The following is a 19,935-nucleotide window of genomic DNA, read 5'->3' as shown; positions in this document are numbered from 1 at the left end:
CCACCCCCTGCCCGGAGCCTGCCCCGCCTCGGCCCTCAGGGAGATCCCCTCGCCCACCCCGGGGAGCAAAGGCTGGCACGGAGGGGGGCGGTCTGATCGCTGTGCGACACGCGTTTGAAATGAACACCCGCAGTCTGGGCGAATGCCGATATTAGCCCTTTTTCTGGTAAAATAAAGTTCTCTAGGAGAGGTGGGAAAGCCTGAAAGGCATGTTAGTACTACGGGACTTGATAAAACAGCAGAATTTGGAGCAAAGAATTCTCTCTTCCGAGTTACACGCTAATGGTGCACCATACAGGAGAGAGACACTAAATAAAAGATGGGGTTCATCTAATTTTCAGTAGGATGCCAGCTCCTGGAGTCGGGGAAAGCTGCCCCTGGTGCTGCGGGACAGACGTCAACCCAGGGAAGGTGGATATCGAGTTCTTGCCCTCAGAGCTCGGCCAAGGGGCGTTAATGAGGTCCGTGAGAAGGGGAAGATGGACCTGAACTGGCTTTGCACAGGCTAATACTGCAGGTGCAGTCAGCATCTCTGCCCCTGTTCACTTAAGCCATCGTTCTGTGTGATTTACTAGCAATGGAAAAGTGGATTTGCTCTGTTTTAATTAAAGATTTAATTAAAATTAATTAATGCAAATGTTTTAGCGTGAAAACTGAGATGTCTCCGTCTCCTTTTTGAGATTCTACATGTGCTTGACACTTCCGAATTGCCTTGCAAATTCGTCTGGTTTTAGAAGCGTTTATTTTCTGCTTTTGGTGACAATGTGGTTGCGTGACACTTCGGAATATTATTCTGATCGTGGAAGAATGACGAGCTGCACAAAATTGCAGACTTTTGGTGAGGAGAATGATCTGTAACATGGAAGGGAATGGCTAATATCCCTGGTTTGGGGATTTCCTTGTGTTTGGGGGATTTCCGCGTGTTCATATGTATTGTATTTCTGATATTTTTCAAGATTAAAAAATGGAAAACAACACGCTGAAATTTCGAAGAGTAGATTGTTTTATACTAGAGGTTTTTACTGAGCTGGCGGTAGCCAGTATAAACATCCTAAACGTTGCTGGTAGCAATGTTTTATGTTTCTAACCTCATATGATCTCACTGTGGTATCAAAGTCCTTAGAATTAACCAGTTTGATCCTGGCATGGGCTGGTGCTCTTTCTCCAATCAGCATTTAAGAATGTGCTGCTTTTTATTTGCATTAAGCTGTCTAACCAGTTCTTTTGCAAGCTTAATGGATTAAACTCTACTTCCCATTTCCTTAGCAGAAATGAAGTATGTGAGTGCTTTTTCTGTTGTTTACCTTCAGAGCAGATGGTTCTCGTTCTTCCAGCTCTCCTGCATAGAGCAGCTACGAGCCAGGGACACAGTGTCAGCTCAGACACTGTAGTACTTTCTCCAGGAAATCTAGTCATGTTAAAACACAGCCTATTTTGGTTCACTTTTGGATTAACTTTAACTGGAAAACCTTTTTGGATAAAAGGTAAGCTTTCAGTTTTTGTTACTTATTCAGAAAGTCTCTCCAAGACTTCTTGTACTCTCCGGTCCTGACGATAGTGATGCACCCCTTTCAAATCGAGTCATGGCTCTCCCCAGGTATTAGGTTATTAGCTGACCTGCTAATTGAGAAAATCTTGTTCAAGGAAAAGGTGTCTGGAAGAGATTACAGGTTGAAGGTTTTTATAGTTGAGCTCTTTGTGGGTTTGTTGGCTTTTTTTTTTTCTCCAGCATAGTAGGTATGTAAATACATCACCTTCCATACGGGGGACTGGTTGTGACAACTGCAATTACGAATTTCTTTCACAGAAACGTGGGAGGCTGAGGGTGACTTTGTACTACTACAGATGAGGAGAAATCTCTTTGTTTCCTTATGAAAGAACAATTTAAGAAAGAAGAAACCGCTTTCATTGTTAAAACCCACATTATTGTTGATTCTGTAACCTCTTTAAAAGCAACGGTTGTGCCTCTTTTGATCAAAGTCAAGACTCAAACCAGGTTGATGAGCAGACGAGAAAAAGGAAGGTGAATTCAAGTTCACACAATTATTTAAAAAGTCACTGGAGATTGGTTCTGTCTTTATAAAACTGTTTACCTGAAACCAGACGCTCAGCAGACTCCTTATCTTTAGCTTCCTGCATTAGCATGATGTTCTGGAGATAATTGTGATGTAAAAGGCTACAGACCTTTTGCAGAGGTTTGACTGTCCCTGGAACGAACCAAATGCAGCGTTAGGCAATGGCAGGAGGCAGCGTGGTGAGCCAAGGTGGTACGTGCAGCAGGTGGCAGAATTATGTCCGGAAGACAACTGTAAGTATTCCTCAGTCAGGGCAAGGGGGAAAGGAATACAAGTAAAAGGATTTAAATGGAAGGAGAGGGCTGAAGGGGGAGTTGATTTAAGCAAGGAAAGGCCAGAAGGAAGTAGAGACATGAGCAGGAGGGAGCAGATGAGGAAATGCAGGACCTATCAGTAGCTAGAAGGCAAGACCACAGCAAATGGCTCTGTAACCAGTAAAAAAACATTCCCCAGAGTATTTTGCGACTGAATTTATTCTTCTGGAGAGACAATATTCTCCAATTCTCTGTCTAGCGGGTTCTGAAACATCTTGGCAAGGTTGGATCCACCATTTAAAATCCTTGCGCTATAGGTCCAGCAGCCACTCCTGGAGAGCCCTGCTGTAGATGTACAGAGCAGCACGGTCTTCCTGGCACCGACGCGGTGATTTCACAAAGCTCGAAGGACCTGGATTCTATTTGAGATGTTGGCATCTCTTGCACAGCTGATTTTAGCTGGGACAGATGGGTGGGCAGAGAAGGTGGCTGCATAAATTTTCTGTGGTACACCAGGTTGAAAGTGTAGGTCGTGGAAGAAAAATTGTTTCAAAAATTATAGACAAAATTACAAAGTTGGTAATCCAGAATACATGAGAATTAAGATTATGTTTAAATCGTTTCATGGTTTTTCTTTGTGTGCTCCAGAAGACCCCAGCTTTAATCTGAAGTTACTTTTTTAAATCAGTTTGACTATTCCTAGACTATTTCTTCATCACTACGAAAGTATGCACTGAAAACAGGAAGGGATTTTTTTAGATTATTTTCCTTGTTCTTTGGATACTTTATCATGTTACTGTCACATTGGTTGAGCGATTTTTATTTTTAAACACTAATTAATTTGGTTTGATATTGTCTGTATGAAGGAATGAGAAAAAATTGAGCTATTAGCCTAGTTTATAATGTAACTAAAACCAAGAGTTACAGCCAAGATTGCCATCCAGTTTTGGACACGCTGTTTAAGAAAACTTTTGCTCGAATTTGCGGGTTTTAGCAGTTTACAGCAGTTGTGTTTGGGGTGGTATAGTCATTAACCTTGAATACAGTCAAAACAGCATTTCTGTGGAGAATGAGGCCACATATATTTAGTTTAAACACTCAGAAATGAAGAGTAACTTGGCCATGAATGAAAATGTTGATTTCTGCAACCTTTCCAGCGTAATCCAAGACCTCAGGCAGAGACAGAATAGACCAAACTGAGCATGGGCAGTCGGGTCCCGTTGAATTTCCCCTGGTGAAATTACTCTGTCTCCATTTATGGCCGGATCAGAATGGTTTTTCAGCAGCCACCACTGTGCAGATGCCAACATAACCTCTTACTTATCCTTTATGATTCTTTAGACGTTTCAAACTTTATTTTTAGATGTGTCTTCTGAACAGACATCCAGACTTTCTACATTAGAGATAATTATTCCTCGAAGTTTGACAGCCAGAGAGAAACATCACCCATTTTTTCATGAGGTTTGTTTTCCTGTCTGATTTTTTCTTCTGATGTTGCTGGCTTTCACAATACTGTCCTATATTACACACACGCGCACACCATGTATGACATATATAGGTTATTTTTGTGAAGAAATGTGCCCTACACTATCTTTTCAGATTCTTAGTGTTTTCAACTAGTTCTGAGTAAATTTGTTCCCACAGAGGTCTGCGATTGCCCTCTGAATTAGCGCCTTTCAAACTTCTAGTCCTGTGAACAGCTTTGTAAGACAGAAGTGAGAAGGAACATGATGAATATTTCCATTTCCTCCGAGCCAGAGCAGATAATGAACTCGACCTGATGTCCATGCTGTCTGTGTTCTTCTGCTCATTGTACCTGGTCTTTGGATGACCAGAGGATTTCACCCATGTAGCACCTAAAGGGCTGATGCTCGTTTTGTAGAGTCACACAGGGTAAATGAATGAAAGAGAAAGATCTGAGCCTTAATTCTTCAGTGCTGAGGTAACTTACCTTTGAGCTAGATACCGAGTTCAGTTACTGAAGTAACTCTTAGTGACACAGGATTAGTCACCTTTGTGCAAGCCGATTAAGGAAGGAAGAATCTGCGAGTCCTCCGTCCGGCTGCCGATGACTTGCACGAGGAGCGTCGCGAAACGCGATGTGGTAGTTGGGCAAAGGGCGCGTACATGGGCTGTGCCCTTCTGTCTTCTGCATGAAAATGTATAGGTTAATGGAGATGAAACTTTCCACGGGGAAGAACGTAGAGTGTGCTGCTGAGGCTGCGAAATACAGAAGGCACGAGGGTTAAGAATCTGTGTTTTGGTAGATACTTAAAACATACATAGTAGTTGGACCTCTCTTCTCAAACACACCCTGGAACTGACACAGCCAAGTAGAAAATCGCCTAATTAAGTGATATCTTTTGTTCTGTTTTTAGGAGGACTCGGATGACGAGCTTTCTTACTCAGTTAAAACCAGAAATGGAACTTATCTCCTAAAACTGAAGAAAAATAAGTATGTGGTAGAGTGTGCTGAGGAATCATACCATCTTGGGAGTTTGCTGCATATAGACAAGTATTTTTCTACTGAAAAAAATCAGAAGAAACCATTTAAATGGCAGATTGTCATTACAAAATGACTCCAATAAATAGTGTGTCTCGTGGTACTAGCTTGCAAATAGAAGGGAATAATATTATTTCTAGTTGTGAAGAAATTTATTTTGATTAATTTTTATTGGAAGCACAAGATAGTGCATTTCAGAAAATTTTTAGGAAAATTAGAATTCAGTTCAACATCAGCTTTTTATTAGCAGGGGTTGGCCATGTTGTATTTGAAGATATTGGACTGTTACTGTTGTTCCTCATTCCTGAGTCTGTAATAGTCCAGGCCATGATGCAACATAGTCTGCTCAGTTCCTACCCTATGGGTATTTTACTTAAAATATTTTGAAATAACTTATTTTCCAAATAATGCAGCTCATTTTAAGGTATTTTGTTTCACATCCGTGGATTTTAATAATAATTTAGCATGAGTGTGCTGCTAACAGATTATAGTACTTTCTAGCATTCTTGACTTGTTTCTTGCTTTCTAGACTGTTACAAAAGCAGTAGTTTATTTTTGTTTCCAGAAAGCTTGTGAGTGAAGACTTCATACTATATACATATGGGGAAAATGGGAAACTGGAAGCCACACAATCAAAAAATGAGGTATTGTAATAATAATTTATGTCAGAGTTTCCTCAGACCAGGGAAGCCAAGCATTAAGAACTGAAGGCTGTATTAACAATTTGATAGAACTGAGGATGGCAACAAGGATGTGTGTGCATCTAAATGTATTTTCAAAGCAAAAGCGAATGCACAACCATTAATTCCGAGCGTCTTCATCTCTCTATAACATGACAGTGAAAACTGGTTACATTTTTGGCAACAGAACGGGACATGCTAGTGATGCACCTAGAGTATCTACAGAAGAAAAATATATTTGCTGGGAAAGAGGCTTTTGTGAGTTTTCGCATCTATAGCATTGCTGTTTAACAGTTACCCCTGGTACAAAACCTAAGGTTCTGTGTCTTAGGAGGGAGTGGGCTGTTTTGGTGATACAGCATCGCTGTTTTCCGAGGTGCAAAAGGAGATGCCAGCAGATGATGCCAAGACTGATTAAGTCACCTTTGCATAGTGTGCAATGAAAGGTACAAAGGCAGCATCAAAGCTCTGTAGGTTTTAGGTCCTGTGTCAAACAAGCGTTAGACTTTTGAATTTAGTTTCAACTTTCAGCTGCGTGTGAGCTCAGTGAGACTTAATTGGGTGCATAAGCAATGTAGATGAAAAGATTTCATTAAAAGCTAGTGATGGGTTAGACCAAAAAGCTGTTTTCTAGAACCAAGGGACTAAATGCTATTGTAGGTATTCATGTCAAGTAATATTTTACTCCAAGAAGGTTGGGATTATTTTTAGAATAGGGAACTCTGTAGATTGGTAACAGCCGGCCTTAATGTCATGCAAATAAAAAGGTTAGTTAGAAAATAAGTTTGCATTTGAAGGCCACAACCTTATTTTGCCATTAATTCTGTGGTTTTGTTGCATTTCAGACACATTGTTATTATCACGGCACTGTGGAAGGAATTGCTGACTCAATGCTTGCTCTTAGCACATGCGACGGCCTTAGGTATTACCTCCTGCTTTTTAGGGCAGGATGATTCATTGTGCAGTACCACAGTAAAAAAACAGTTGCTATTCATCGTACAGCTGGAGGGAAAACATCATCCTCCTTTCCTGTGTGACCTGCTGTAGGTGGTCCTGCTCTGGCAGGGGGGTTGGACTAGATGATCCTTCGAGGTCCCTTCCAACCCCTGACGTTCTGTGATTCTATCTTGCAAATTTTTTTTTTTTTCTAAAATATTTTGCCTTTTGAAGCTGAAACTCTTCACGGGTTTTATAGTTTCCCTCAGCTATCACTTTTTTCCTCTTTTCCAAAATTCCTTCACAGAAAAAAGATAACATGAGAGAGAACACAATCTAAATATAGACAGAACAAGGGCATGAACTGAGGCCTCTATTACTTGATATGTCTTGACCAGAGATACCTTTGTAGAAGAAATGCTACCTGATGAAGCTTTTGCTGAACTTGAACCACTCCTGTGAACAATTCTGTCTTATGAATGGGCAAGTTTCAAAAGACAAACTGTTTCCATTAAAAGGTTTTGACCAAATTTGAGGCAATTTTTTTGTGTGTTTCAAATACAATAAAATTACATTTATTTGAGAAACATAAATGAGCCAGATTAATGGACAGAAGGTGGTGGTGTTCTCCCCAGAATATGAGTTAGCAAAATGAGATGGCACGTACAGCAAACCGTGCAGATACTGAGAATGCTCTTGGAGTGTGTCCAGGCTCCCCTGTGTGCTCTTCAGCTGGACTTTGGATATACTTGTCAGTTGTAGTAGCCTTGTTCAGTTTGATATCTTTTTGACAAGCAGGAAGAGGCAAATGGGATAAAGGTCACCCACACGTTTTTCATGTATAGTACCACAGACAGATGCCACTCACAATAAATAATGACATTTCCTGGCGTTCCTGTAAACGAAGAAAAAAGTGGTCAACATGCTGGCATTTCAGGTAACGCTGGATTCTCACTAAGCAGAACAGGTATTTCACTTCGGCTGTTCTGCAAACTCACAGACTCAAATCCTTTGGTTACCTTGTACTCACATTTTTGAGGATCTTCTTTCACAAGATATTAACTACAGAATTCTTGTTCTAAATATGGTTTTGAGGTTCTGGAGAACAAGATTCTGGTACAGCAAATGGGCATGTACCCGGTGTTTCTGAGCCATGGACAAATGCAAAATATTTACACTTAGCTGCACTCAGCAGTGCATAAACACCCCGGTGATTGCTTTTAGCCTCTCTTTCTGTCTTAGAAGGTATCTTTTTCTAAAAAGCTAGATTAGCTGCATGGGGCCAGGAGCGAGACTACAGGTAAGGATTAAAAGAGACCCTTTGCATCAGCTCTGTACCCAGAATCCAGACTCATTTAGTAACAATTTGGCTTTCCACTAACTGATTCAAGGACCCCACACTTGTGTACGACCAAGTCTTTTAAATAAGTGCTGTTCTGTCTTTTGAGATTCTGTTGGGCATTTGAACTTACCCCCTATATTAAGATAATTTAAGATAGTCATTTATTTCAACACAGTGGTATGAACAGTTCTAGTTTTTAAGTATCCAGCTGTCATTCACTCACCTAGTCAATCACAACGGAAAAATTGTGGAATCATTTTTCATTCTTTTATGATTACTAGAGGAATTCTCTACGTTGGTGGCAAGTGGTATGGAATGGAACCGCTCAACACATCCAGCACATTTGAACATGTGTTTTACCAGCTGGAAGACACGCAGGATATCCTCTTCCACTGTGGCGTGCTGAATGGCAGCCTTCATCATGAGAAAATGAAGCTATCTGTGAAATACGTGGTTTTATCAAACAGTACCTCTAGCAGGGAGAAGCTTTTGCGGGTAAATACTTTTCTGTTTCTCTCTTGAGTCCAAGCCTCCTCCTCAGTCTGTTCCACAGCCAAGGGTCTCCAGAGCTCTTGCTTTGGCACGGTATCATTGTAGGTGGGTTTGGCCTGGTGGGCCATTTCCTTGTTGCCTTCATTTTCACGGACCCCAAATTGGTGGGAGTACTGCTAAGGAAATCCTGAAACACAAGCACAGCACAATGGGAATTTAACGTAGCTTGAAGGAAGCCTTCATCAGAAGAGCAGAGCTCTGCCCAAGACAGTTGTGGGTTTGACATGAAAGGCACGAAGCCACCATTCACCTCATGCATCCCAGTGTCTGAGCAAAGCGAATTACTGACATGCAGGTATTTATGTGGCAAATTGATAGGCCACATTAAAAAATGCATAATTGCTTTATAAATCCGTGAGAAAGGCAAGTAAAAAAACCTGAACTCATTAGTCATTATGTTAACTTACTGTGCTTTCTAATTTGCAGAAGCAGCGAGCTGTCCTGCCACAGAAAAGCTATGTGGAATTATTTGTGGTTGTGGATAACAACAGGGTAATGATTTCATACAATGCTGCATGTGTTTTATTAAACCGTTATTTTTTTTCTCTGATATTCTCATGTGATATTTTACAGTTTTTGATGAAGAAATCTGATTCTGCTGCGGTGCAAAAGGAAACAGTTGAGCTGATTAATTACGTTGATGGGGTAGGTCCGACAAGTTGCTGCGATTTAGTAGTTTCTACTTTATCATAGTTTTCAAAAGAACAGCTAATGCAGTAAATCTGAACAAATATGTTCTGAAACTGTATAAGGAAGTTATACAGCCATTTTTAACACATTTAAGGCACCTCATGAATCTATGCACAAGTCGTACAGAGGTGGAGACAGAGGGAGAGATGCAAGATGTTTTTAAACCACTCCTCTGTGCTCCCAGACTTCGGCTGCTCCAGGAACATGAGGTCTCCAGTAGGTTTTACGTTTCCAGGAAGAGTATTTCTCATGTATGTAGTTATTTTTTAATAAGCGAACTGTCAGCACAGTGAACAATTCCATCAGCTTTCTGATCATCTGTTCCAAATTTCCCCTCAAGACACTTAGCTAAGGAAATGAATGAAGGTGGCCTTTGCAACTTCTCCAACTGAAAGATATGTTTAGGTGCCTTCATGAAGTAGGTTGCCTTCCATCATGTATTCTATGATATATTCTTTCCTCACATCAAGCTGTTAATTATTCAAAGAAATTAAAGTCTTTCTCTTCAGCTTAATGTTTACAGTAGTAGTGATGTAATCTTTCATAATTCAGTTGAAACAGGCTGATGGACAGTAATTAATGTATTTTTTTCAGATGTATAGAGCATTAAACATCCAGATTGTTTTGGTTGGATTAGAGATCTGGACAGATACAAACCACATATCTGTAATGAATGGTTCAGCTGGAGATGTACTGAGTAGATTTGTTTCTTGGAGGCAGAAAAATCTTCTTAAACGATCACCAAATGATGCCAGCCATCTCATCATGTAAGTGTTCATTCAGTGGAAAAACTAGCCATGCTGCCAGTGTTGTTAATGTGCGTGGTTTGGGGTTTGTATATGAATGAAAATATAACTAGAGTAAAATTCACTTGAATTCCAAACTGGGAAAATGTCAAGAAAGTCTAAAGAGTTCTTGATAGATAATCAACTCTAGGTGGCGCTGCTTGAGCAGGAGGGTTGGACCAGATGACCTCCAGAGGTCCCTTCCAGCCTCAACCATTCTGTCATTCTGTGAACTCAGAAGCACTGACACAGCAGATTTAGGTGATCGGTCATTATTTCCAAGCTCTGTTATTCAGACGTTCATTATTTATCACAGTGAAACCCTGATATGATGATAAATTTGTTCTTGACTTCAAGAAGACCAGCTCTTGACATGCAGTATGTTTCAGACTCCTCAGTGTCTTTTAGTAAAAACCATGAACTTTCAGCCCCTCTTTCAGCAACACCTTCAAACTGCTTTTGTTGCAGAGGGAGAAGCTCTTACGGTGGATCCATTGGAATGGCTTTTGTGGGTACCGTCTGCTCACAAGTCCTGGGAGCCTCAATCAGCACTGTGAGTCGTTAATGTTGTGCTTATTGGACAAAACTAGCCCAGGAGCTGCTAAACTATCATAGATACAGTGCTAGTGGGACAAAGAGGTACCTGAACCTGAAGGTTTTCCTCTCTGCATGCACTCAGCCCAGAGCTGGAGCTACTGCTATTGCCAGATACTGCTTCCACAGAGGTACCTTCCAGAACATCCTAAATAAATAATGTGCAATTTGTTGAGCTATTTGCTGCAGTCACTCAGGCCTTGGAGTGGTACAGTTTCTTTCATGGGGTTTCTGGTGTAAAGATTTGTGCACATTTTTTTACTTATATTAAAAAAAAAAAAAAGAGAGACAAATTTCCAATTTCTCTGTTCATCACATTCCAGTCCATTTAGCTGATTTAATCTTGAAATAATTTTAGTCCCGAAAAAAATTGCTTTACCACCTTTTTGCAATTCAGGTAGCTCAAGGTTGTATAAGAAAAGCCCATTCTTGTACCACCAAGGTTCATAACCACAGTGTTTTGGGGATGGGAATGTGGCTACAAAATAATGTGTATTTTTTGACTCTTTACACGGCGAGACAGTGAACGCAATGCACCCTATTCTAAAGTGTCTGGAATTCTCCACAATGATGCTGTAAATGGGCAAGAATTTTAAATTTGGCAAAATTAGCCAGAAACTGTTTTTTTCTCCTTCACGCTTGGGGCAGCACCAGTATCTCCAGAGGTCCCTGTCCTTACAGGATAGATGCCACGGCATCATGGACAATCTTAGAGGCAGATTCTGTTCTTTAACAGGCTTTGTCTTTCTGTCTTTGAAGACTCCATTGAAATCAGCGTCACAACTGATTAACTTTGTCATTATTCAGAATAGGAACCTCATGGAAGAAATAGAAAGAGTGGCAGAATCTGGCCCCAAAAAAAACCAAACAGTGACAAATTGTCTGTTCTTGGTGCTTTTGCTTTGCAACACAATTCAGTATTGTGTCTTCAGAGCCTCCGAGAAACTTGTGGCTTGAGTAAATCAGTAGGTAGAAACTTAGTAACGCCTTCAGCTTTGTATTTTTTTTAACACTGATTCTTTTTGTTAGTTGAATCATGACAATGTGTTGCATCATGCCACAGTAGTTGCACATGAAATCGGGCATAATCTTGGAATGAAACACGACGATAAAAGGTGTCCTGCATCCTATATTATGCACAGCACAGATAAGTAAGATTTCCAGTTATTTTATTTTAATAATTGTTATTCACCTGCAGTGACTATGCCTTATAAGCTGTGAAACTCCCATGAATCTTGAAGAACTTTTGTGAATGGGGAGTTGTGTGAAAAGTTTAACCACAGAGGTGAATTCACTGACTTAGGTCCTGACATCATTTTAATTTATTTGAAATGTTACCTGTTTTCCAACCCAGTCATTCTCTATTTGTAGCATTCCTAAAACCTTATTTGGATTTTCTTAATTGTTTTTTTTTTAATGATAATACGTTGCCTTTTGGTTTTTTTACCCTGTTGAGAATGCTTTACATATATTCACTGGGTATGTGCAAACACGCATCCTTCACACAGTTTCTTTTAACAGTTAACTTAAACAAAAACTATCAGCCTAGATTTCCTTCTGTTCATTTGTTCTTTGGCTTCCCCTTAAGAGAAAAAGACCATATTATTTCATCTGTCCACATTTGTATTAATAAATCAGGGTAACTGAACAGTGGATGAAACTACTCTTAAGAAGATGCATTCCTGAGTTCTTAGGGACTCCAAGTTAAGTTGCCTGTCTTTCTGGAAATTGTTTTTTAATCAGGCATTTTTAGACTCAGTACAGACAAGGAATTTTTACGGCCTGTTTTATACAGGACACCAGAATGGATAATCTGATGATCTCTTTTTCTTCTGAGAGTACTTGCATTTGTGTTAGATACAGTATTTTTAACTTCTAGTACTGTACTCTAATGGAAAATTAAGCAAAAATGACATATCCTAATGCTATGAAACACAGTATTTATTATAGATTGACAATATTCTAAGGGCTTGAGTTGTGTTTTTTTCCTATAAGCAAAAGATTTATAATAAAAAAAATAACATTATGCTTTTCAGTGGATCCAGGAATTTCAGCACCTGCAGTGCTGATGATTTTGAGAACTTTATTCTAAGTGGAGGTGGAAACTGCCTTCGAAACCCTCCCAAAACAAGTAATGTTTACAAGGAACCTGTCTGCGGTAATAATGTGGTCGATAAGAATGAAGAATGTGACTGTGGCAAACCACAGGTAATGAACGAAATCCAACTGGATACTTGTTGTATATTGTATTATATTGCATTGCATTATATTACATTGGCCTTTTGGTATACCTGATTTGCATTAATGTCTGAGGAGTTTTCCTTCTAAATTTACATTTTTGCAAGCGATATGAAGATAAATTTTAGAAAAAGTCTAAAATCATACTTTGATTTTGATATGAACTCAGTTAAGGGCTACTGGACTTCACAGAACTTTGAGCCAATGCCTAGGAAAGAAGAGCATTTCAGGGCAGAGTGTGTGGAAACACCCTTGGGTTTTGTGCTGGTTTTATCAACATGGATATTTCTCTTACATAAAAGGGACTACTCATCTATAGAGCACTGATACTTTTCCTAACTGTAACCCTTAAATGTCGCCCACCACAAAATTACTTGTGTTGGTCATATTTGCATTGTCAAAAGGTCCCTCAAATAATGGGATATATTGACTCATTCTTTGGAAAATAAAGGTGTCTCAAAAAAGACACCAATAAATCTAAAGGCTGTCAGCAAACCCAGGTGCCATCGTATAGGCCTTCTTCTAAGTCATGAAAAGATACCAGCATTTGAGGCCAGGCTCTTTTCAGTGGTGCCCAGTGACAGGACAAGGGGCAATGGGCACAAACTGGAGCACAGGAAGTTCCGCCTGAACATGAGGTAAAACTTCTTTACCCTGAGGGTGACAGAGCACTGGAACAGGCTGCCCAGGGGGGTTGTGGAGTCTCCTTCCGTGGAGACATTCAAAACCCACCTGGACGTGTTCCTGTGTGACCTGCTCTAGGCTAACCTGCTTTAGCAGGGGAGTCAGACTAGATGATCTCCAGATCAACCCTTCCAATCCTGACCATTCTGTGATTTCTCTACATCAAACTGCTAGTGCAGTGGGGAGGGGTGATAAGAAGTGTTATTTAAAACCCAAAGTGTTCTTCTTTTAGTGTCCATTTGAAGTGTAAACCTATCGTATACCCCTGTATGTGATACGTACACCCACAACACAACAAACCAGATGTCTTTTTAGTGACTTCTGGGAAAAAAAAACGAGAGCCAAACTGCATGCTGGTTCCTGGTAGAGCAGAAGGCTGTTAACCTCAGAACTCACATTTAAAGTTCGGTTTGTCTGTGCAGTTGGTTTGATGAGGTACTTTCCCAGCTGTACAGCGAGGTACAAACATTGTGTCCCCTTGTCACGGCTGTTCTGCAGGAATGTACTAACCCTTGCTGCGATGCTGCAACCTGCAGGCTCACGCCTGGATCTCAATGCGCTCAAGGACTGTGCTGCAACAATTGCAAGGTAGGCCATGTTGTGTTAAGCTAAATTGATGCTATTTACTCGTCTTTTTTAATGTTTGAAAAAATCTATCATAGTACTTGTTGTGAAAACGGGGAAGTCAGTCCAGTCTTGTGCGGCCGGCACCGAATATGCGACAGACGCAAATCGGGAGACAAACAGTAATCGTTTATTTACAGCAACATTTATGAGTTCTCTTGTATTGCCGGGGATAAATTAAAAGCTACAGGTATAACACAAGGTTTATCACTAATATAGCAACAACAACACACACTATATGCACACGTACACACCAACAACAATAACAACTTGCCCGCTGTAGGCCCAGCCACTTGGCAAACAGACAAGCCGGTATAACAGGGATACAGTGGGACAAGAGACAGTAAAGTCACGACAAACAAGAATCAAGGATACACCCGGGGAAGCACAGAAATGCACCTGAGAAGAAAATGTGAAATACACCCGGGGAGGAAAAGTATATCTCTCAGCGTTAGCTGAGGTAAATAATATTACTCAGACGGCGTCCCGAGTGGGGGGGATGGAGAAGGAGCGAATTCGTCAATCCGTCTGGTCATCGGTGTGGTTCCGAGTTGATCCTGTCCCGATTTTTGGGCCAAATTTGGGGTGATGTGTATACTCGAATTTTTACATTACATCACCAGGGTATACGTGCGGGTGGGGATGACTACAGACAATCTTAATCGCTTATGTTAATGCCACAAAGTCTGTTAATTTACACCTGCATGGGGGGAGGTAGTGGCTCCTTTTGTTTAGGACAAAGACAATGGGGCCCTGGGACCACCTCGTCTCACACTCCTCCAGGCAATCCACATAACACCGGATCTCTCTAGTGATGGTTGCCCCCTGCCCAGCGCTTGCCACTTTGCCCAATGCTGAATTTCATGCCTCCGGGCATGCAGCTACATGGTGTACGTGACTCAGACTTCGGGGGATTAACTTTGCGCTCTCTCTACAGTACTCTCGACATCTTTTCACATTAACAAACTACATTCACCAGTAGAGAGCATGTAAGCAGAGAATTTGTGCCTAACTCTCGGCCAGCAGCTTAGAAATGGAATGTCACCTCTAAGCCATCCCTCGTAGGAGGCAGGAGCAATCAGGGGACTCAGTATATCTCCATTAAGCAACACCAAGCTTCTCTGAAGTCTATGAGTTGGCTGCTTTTTCGTTTGTACTTGTGCATGCATTTATATTTACCCAAGTCCTCTGCAGGCTCAGGTCATGAATTTATAGCTACACCATATGAAACGAAGGGAAGTTTGGGGTATTTGTTAGATATTGATCTGAAAAACTATTTGTCTTCCTTAAGAATCACAAAATATTCCCAGCTGTCGTTGTTTCACGTTAGACCTTCCGCTGTTGCAAAACAAAAGCAGGATGGCATTCCTCTCTGGTTCTAGTTTAAAGTGGCAGGAACAGAGTGCAGATCAAAAATGGATTTCTGTGATCTACCTGAATACTGCAATGGAAGCAACGCCTACTGTCCAGACGACGTTTATATCATGAACGGTTACCCATGCGACAACACGAAGGCATATTGCTACTATGGAGTATGCCAGAGTTTTGATTCACAGTGTGAATCTATATATGGAAAAGGTATGTTTATAACTGAAGGTAAAAAGTCTTGTAGTCTCCTAATAGACACTTCTGGTTCGTCCTTTTCTTTCTCTTATTTTTAAGACAGTGTAGTGGCTTACTAAGATTCACTGTTTTTTGTACAGGGGCACGAAAAGCACCTGATATATGCTTTGAAAAAGCAAATATTAAAGGAGATAGGTTTGGAAACTGTGGCATGAGAGGTGGAGCATACAAGAAATGCCCTGTTCAGTAAGTCACCAGCAAATCAAAGCTAACCCTAACATCTTCAACGTAAAAAAATACATTCTGTTACAAACTCTTAGAGCATGAGATTTAAAATAATATTTCTTAGAAGTGCAAGCTAAAAAGTTCAACTGGATGTTGTGTTTGCACTGATACTGGGGTTTTTTTTCTGTTCACCTTGTCTCTGCGTGTCATTTGTTCAACACAGGCATAGTCTGTGCGGGAAGCTCCAGTGCACATCGGTTAGTCTTCAGAATCTTCCTGCTTGGAGCGTTGTCAATAACGCATCTGGGGTTTTGTGCTGGTCTTCTGACTTTGACTTAGGATCCGATGTCCCTGATCCTGCTCAGGTTCATGATGGAACAGCCTGTGGAGAAAAGAAGGTGAGGTGAATCACAGCAGCATCATAGAATATATTCCACCAACTGGAAAGTTCTTAACCTTCCAAAGCATTACTTGGCTTTCTTATTTGTATGCCATAATATAATTTAAAAAACTGCTTTTTGAGATACACACATACAAACAATTAATTACCTCTTCAAAAACTGGGATGCTACAAATCAGTGAACCACATTATCAGTTATTCAAATTACTCCATCACAATTTGCCCTCAGACTTAAGAAAATCTGAGACAAATACAGCTATAAAATTGCACGGTACTGAATGTTCTGTCAGCCCTTTTTCTTGACACTTAGGTAAAAGCTGTAGACTGGTAAATATGCACATTTATATAGTACAAGGACGGGATTTTCTGAAGTTCTGTGTTTGAAAGACACTAATGACTTTTTCCAGGCCTGTGTCGATTTTCAGTGTGTTGATGCAAGTTACCTGGGCTACAGCTGCGATGTAAAGCAGAAGTGTAACGATAATGGGGTGAGTAGATGGTGTTTTCATGCCTGCTTTCTAGGCGACAGAGATAAGAGCAAAATCCCAGCTTAAAAGCAGCCAGATGGCTTTGGTTTTTTCTGATCTGTATTAAAAGTTAAGTCCATGTTTTTTACCTGTTGTAATTCACGTTGCCAGTATGCTGTAAACCTCTTAGCACTGACACTGAAAAGACATTTCTTCTGAATTTCCCTAGGGAATTTGCTAATATTACTGAGCTGTTGAATTGTAAAAGGGAAATATTCCTCTAAGGAGGACAGTCTAGTGATTCCTGATTTAGATATTTTTAAATGAAAAATCAAAATCAGTGCAAAGGTTGTAAAACTGAAGTTCTTTGGACTGTCATCTATTGCAGGTAAACAACAAAACAAAGATTAACTTACACAGAGGGTGAACTGCTGGCACCAGTATCACTTAGTGTTTTGGGAAGTTATGGAGGGGGAGAGCTTATTCCCAGTTAATACTTCACGTATTTCTACGCAATACTTCTTGGTTCCACGGGCAGTTCTTAACGTGTAACTCCAAATACATACTGGAGGTTGAAAGCGGCTGCTTCCAGAAGGGTGGTGTTCGTTTGACTAATCCCTGTTGTATCGACTGTAGGTGTGTAACAACAACGGGAACTGCCACTGCAACTCTGGGTGGGCACCTCCATTCTGCAGCCAGCCAGGCCACGGCGGCAGCATTGACAGTGGTCCAGCTCACATCGGTAAGAGAGCGACGCTGGCCTCCATTCTGTCCCCAGGGTCTGATGAAATCTACTGATAACAGGGGTTTTCTCAGTCTCCTTTCAACTGTTTTTTTCTACGGCATAGGACACTTAATCATGGACTGACCTGAAGAACAAACATTATTATCTGATGTGTAGGATTGCAGACACCAAGGAAGTTGGTCCAAGGGAGAATTTGACCTCTACTTGTCTGAGATAAAAAGCAATACGTTAAATTACTGAAATTAAAAGCATAGATAAATTACTGTCACATTTTAAAATAGTTACATATTTAGACATTTCCTTAGGTATTTAAAACAGAGTTCTGATAAAATGGATGTCAATATAGAGGAAGACAATAGCTTGAGACTGAAAACAGCAGCCTTTATATACGGAAAGGGGCTCAGAGAAATGAGAGGGCTCAAGGAGGTGCATGCAGCAGCTGCCTCGTGTAAGAGCCATGATGCTCTGCAAACGGAAAACGGAGTAGATTTTGCTGGCCTTCCCACTGAGACACCATGCAAATGTTTTGTATTTATTAAAGGCTTGGGGAGGCAAAGACAATGTGCAGATCACCTGTGGGTATGCAAACACAAAATGAATTTGTCTGCTTGAGAATTCTTGAAAAAACATATGGAAAAGGAAAAAGATTGCGCAGCATACAACACGGGGTGGGTAAGGCAGAAAAGAACTGGTGATAACATAAGGCCAAATCGTATTTTTCTGATCATAGCATTTTATAAATTTCAATGAATTTACTTGTTTTAGTCTATCATAATTTGAAGATTGTACTCTTTAGAACAGAAAGGTGTGTTTAGCAGAAAAAGTGCTTTAATATGAGGTTAAATGAGATTACTATCTTACATGATTTCAATTCTTTTCCCCTAGATACATCACTTCGGGATGGTCTGCTTATTTTTTTCCTCCTTGTGTTGCCAGTAGTAATTTTTACCGTATTAGCAGTAATTAAGCGTGATGCAATAAAAAGAAAGTTTTGCAGGAAAAGTAGAAGACAACACAGGTATTTCACTCAGTACAAATGTTTATTTCACCACTTGAGAGCATGCTCCAGATTAATTTAGGAAGATGCTTTATCTCTACAAAGAATTCCATACCTCCTACAAGAAAAAGACCCCCCTGCCAACAGCCGTAGTGGGTGGTTTAATGGCCAGTACCCTGCTATTAGGTAGTTTAATCCAGACACTCCAGTTGGCAGTTCTCAAGCGTTGTTTCCCAAAATACACTGCACTTCCCTAATTGTTACTGATAATTGTATTGCATGGACACAGGGGCATAGTGCATTGAAATTATTTGCCCACCCCAGAGAGGGGTGGAGGCAGAAACAGAATCCAGATCTCTGAGCTGTAGCCTGGCCCCCTGAAAAACACCTCATCCCTGCAGGCAGTTACACCAAACGGGGTTTGCCTGACGATGTGGTTTTTATTTCAGGGGTAACAATGCGCAGCAACCAAAGCAAAACAACAGACCAAGCCATAACACGAGAAATAATCAGGTAAGATAGATGCACACTTGCATTATTTCATGTTGAGTAATCCAAATTACACAGTGCCTTTTCTCTAATACAGTTACTGATGGCTTTGAGGGGTTTTGGTACATTGAAACCATTTGAATTTCCAAGTATTTAAAATATTTTATAATGTGTTAGATTGGATTTCTGTTTGGGTAAGTATGAGCTTTAGTGCCTGCCCCGTCAGCACACACTGTGGGTAGCATGGGATGGAGCAGGCTGCTACTTAGCAGAGCAGCCAAATAATGAACTCTGAATTCTTTGGCCAAATACCGGAGAGGCTGCTAAGCCAGGCTGTGGAGCTAGTTCTGATAAAACAAAATAAAAATTATTAAAAAAACCATGTTGAAACAGAATATGAAGAATGTCACAGGAAATGAAAATTAGTTCTAAAACACCGTACTCAACAATTAGCTACACTTTAAAACCTGTGTTTTCTGTTAACCTGATTTTCTGCAACATCTTTTGCAGCCTGCCACATCAAGTCCTGATTTTTTTACAGTATCACATTTTCCTGGTCCGAGGTTTGTATTATTTAAAACTTTCTTTAGTTCATGTTTGCTATGTTTACATTGCTGTATCACTGTAACTGAAGTTCCTGATGTCTCATGCCCTGCTCAGTAGGATTTTTCATCCAGCATCATATGAGATGTAAAGGAGAAATGCCGTTTTACTGCTTGTATAGAAAACAGGATAATGACACATGCAAATGATACTGGGGAGAGGGAGAGGGAGGAGCAGAGAGTTAAATATGTATATATAAATGCTAGCAACTGTTTAAAAATGGTAAAGGACCCATTTAGAAACACCAGCTGTCTCAAGTAATTAAATACTTCACAAAATGTGTTTTCCACACTGCAGGCAGCCAGTACAAACCCACTTCCCTGCAGTTCCTCAACCACCTGCAGTCCCACCCAGACCAGCTGTCTGAAAAGTTTCTTGGGAACCCTCAAGCAATTCTGACAAGTAACTGGTCTGGAAAAAATGAAGGACTGCAATCTTCCAGTCCTCTCCTTGGGCAGCCAAAACGCCTTCTGAAAGCACATACCTCTG

General features: G+C 40.6%; 1 protein-coding gene across 1 annotated transcript; it reads left to right on the top strand.

Moving 5' to 3' along the window:
* Positions 1–1,414: 1,414 nt before the first annotated feature.
* LOC104354391 (disintegrin and metalloproteinase domain-containing protein 9) lies at positions 1,415–19,813 on the top strand. Its single transcript, XM_086466329.1, has 22 exons — positions 1,415–1,484; positions 3,693–3,790; positions 4,708–4,784; positions 5,398–5,476; positions 6,358–6,434; positions 8,072–8,285; positions 8,769–8,834; positions 8,916–8,987; positions 9,627–9,799; positions 10,286–10,370; positions 11,441–11,562; positions 12,448–12,619; positions 13,832–13,921; positions 15,340–15,535; positions 15,661–15,766; positions 15,969–16,143; positions 16,553–16,633; positions 17,249–17,354; positions 18,243–18,375; positions 18,804–18,867; positions 19,354–19,406; positions 19,744–19,813. The coding sequence occupies exons 1-22, from the start codon at positions 1,415–1,417 to the stop codon at positions 19,811–19,813; spliced, it is 2,379 nt and encodes a 792-aa protein (XP_086322455.1).
* Positions 19,814–19,935: the final 122 nt, after the last annotated feature.

The sequence above is a fragment of the Leptosomus discolor genome, chromosome 6 (assembly GCF_034619465.1).
Source record: "Leptosomus discolor isolate bLepDis1 chromosome 6, bLepDis1.hap2, whole genome shotgun sequence".
NCBI classification, from domain to species: domain Eukaryota; kingdom Metazoa; phylum Chordata; class Aves; order Leptosomiformes; family Leptosomidae; genus Leptosomus; species Leptosomus discolor.
This window is presented reverse-complemented; position numbering and strand designations above follow the sequence as displayed.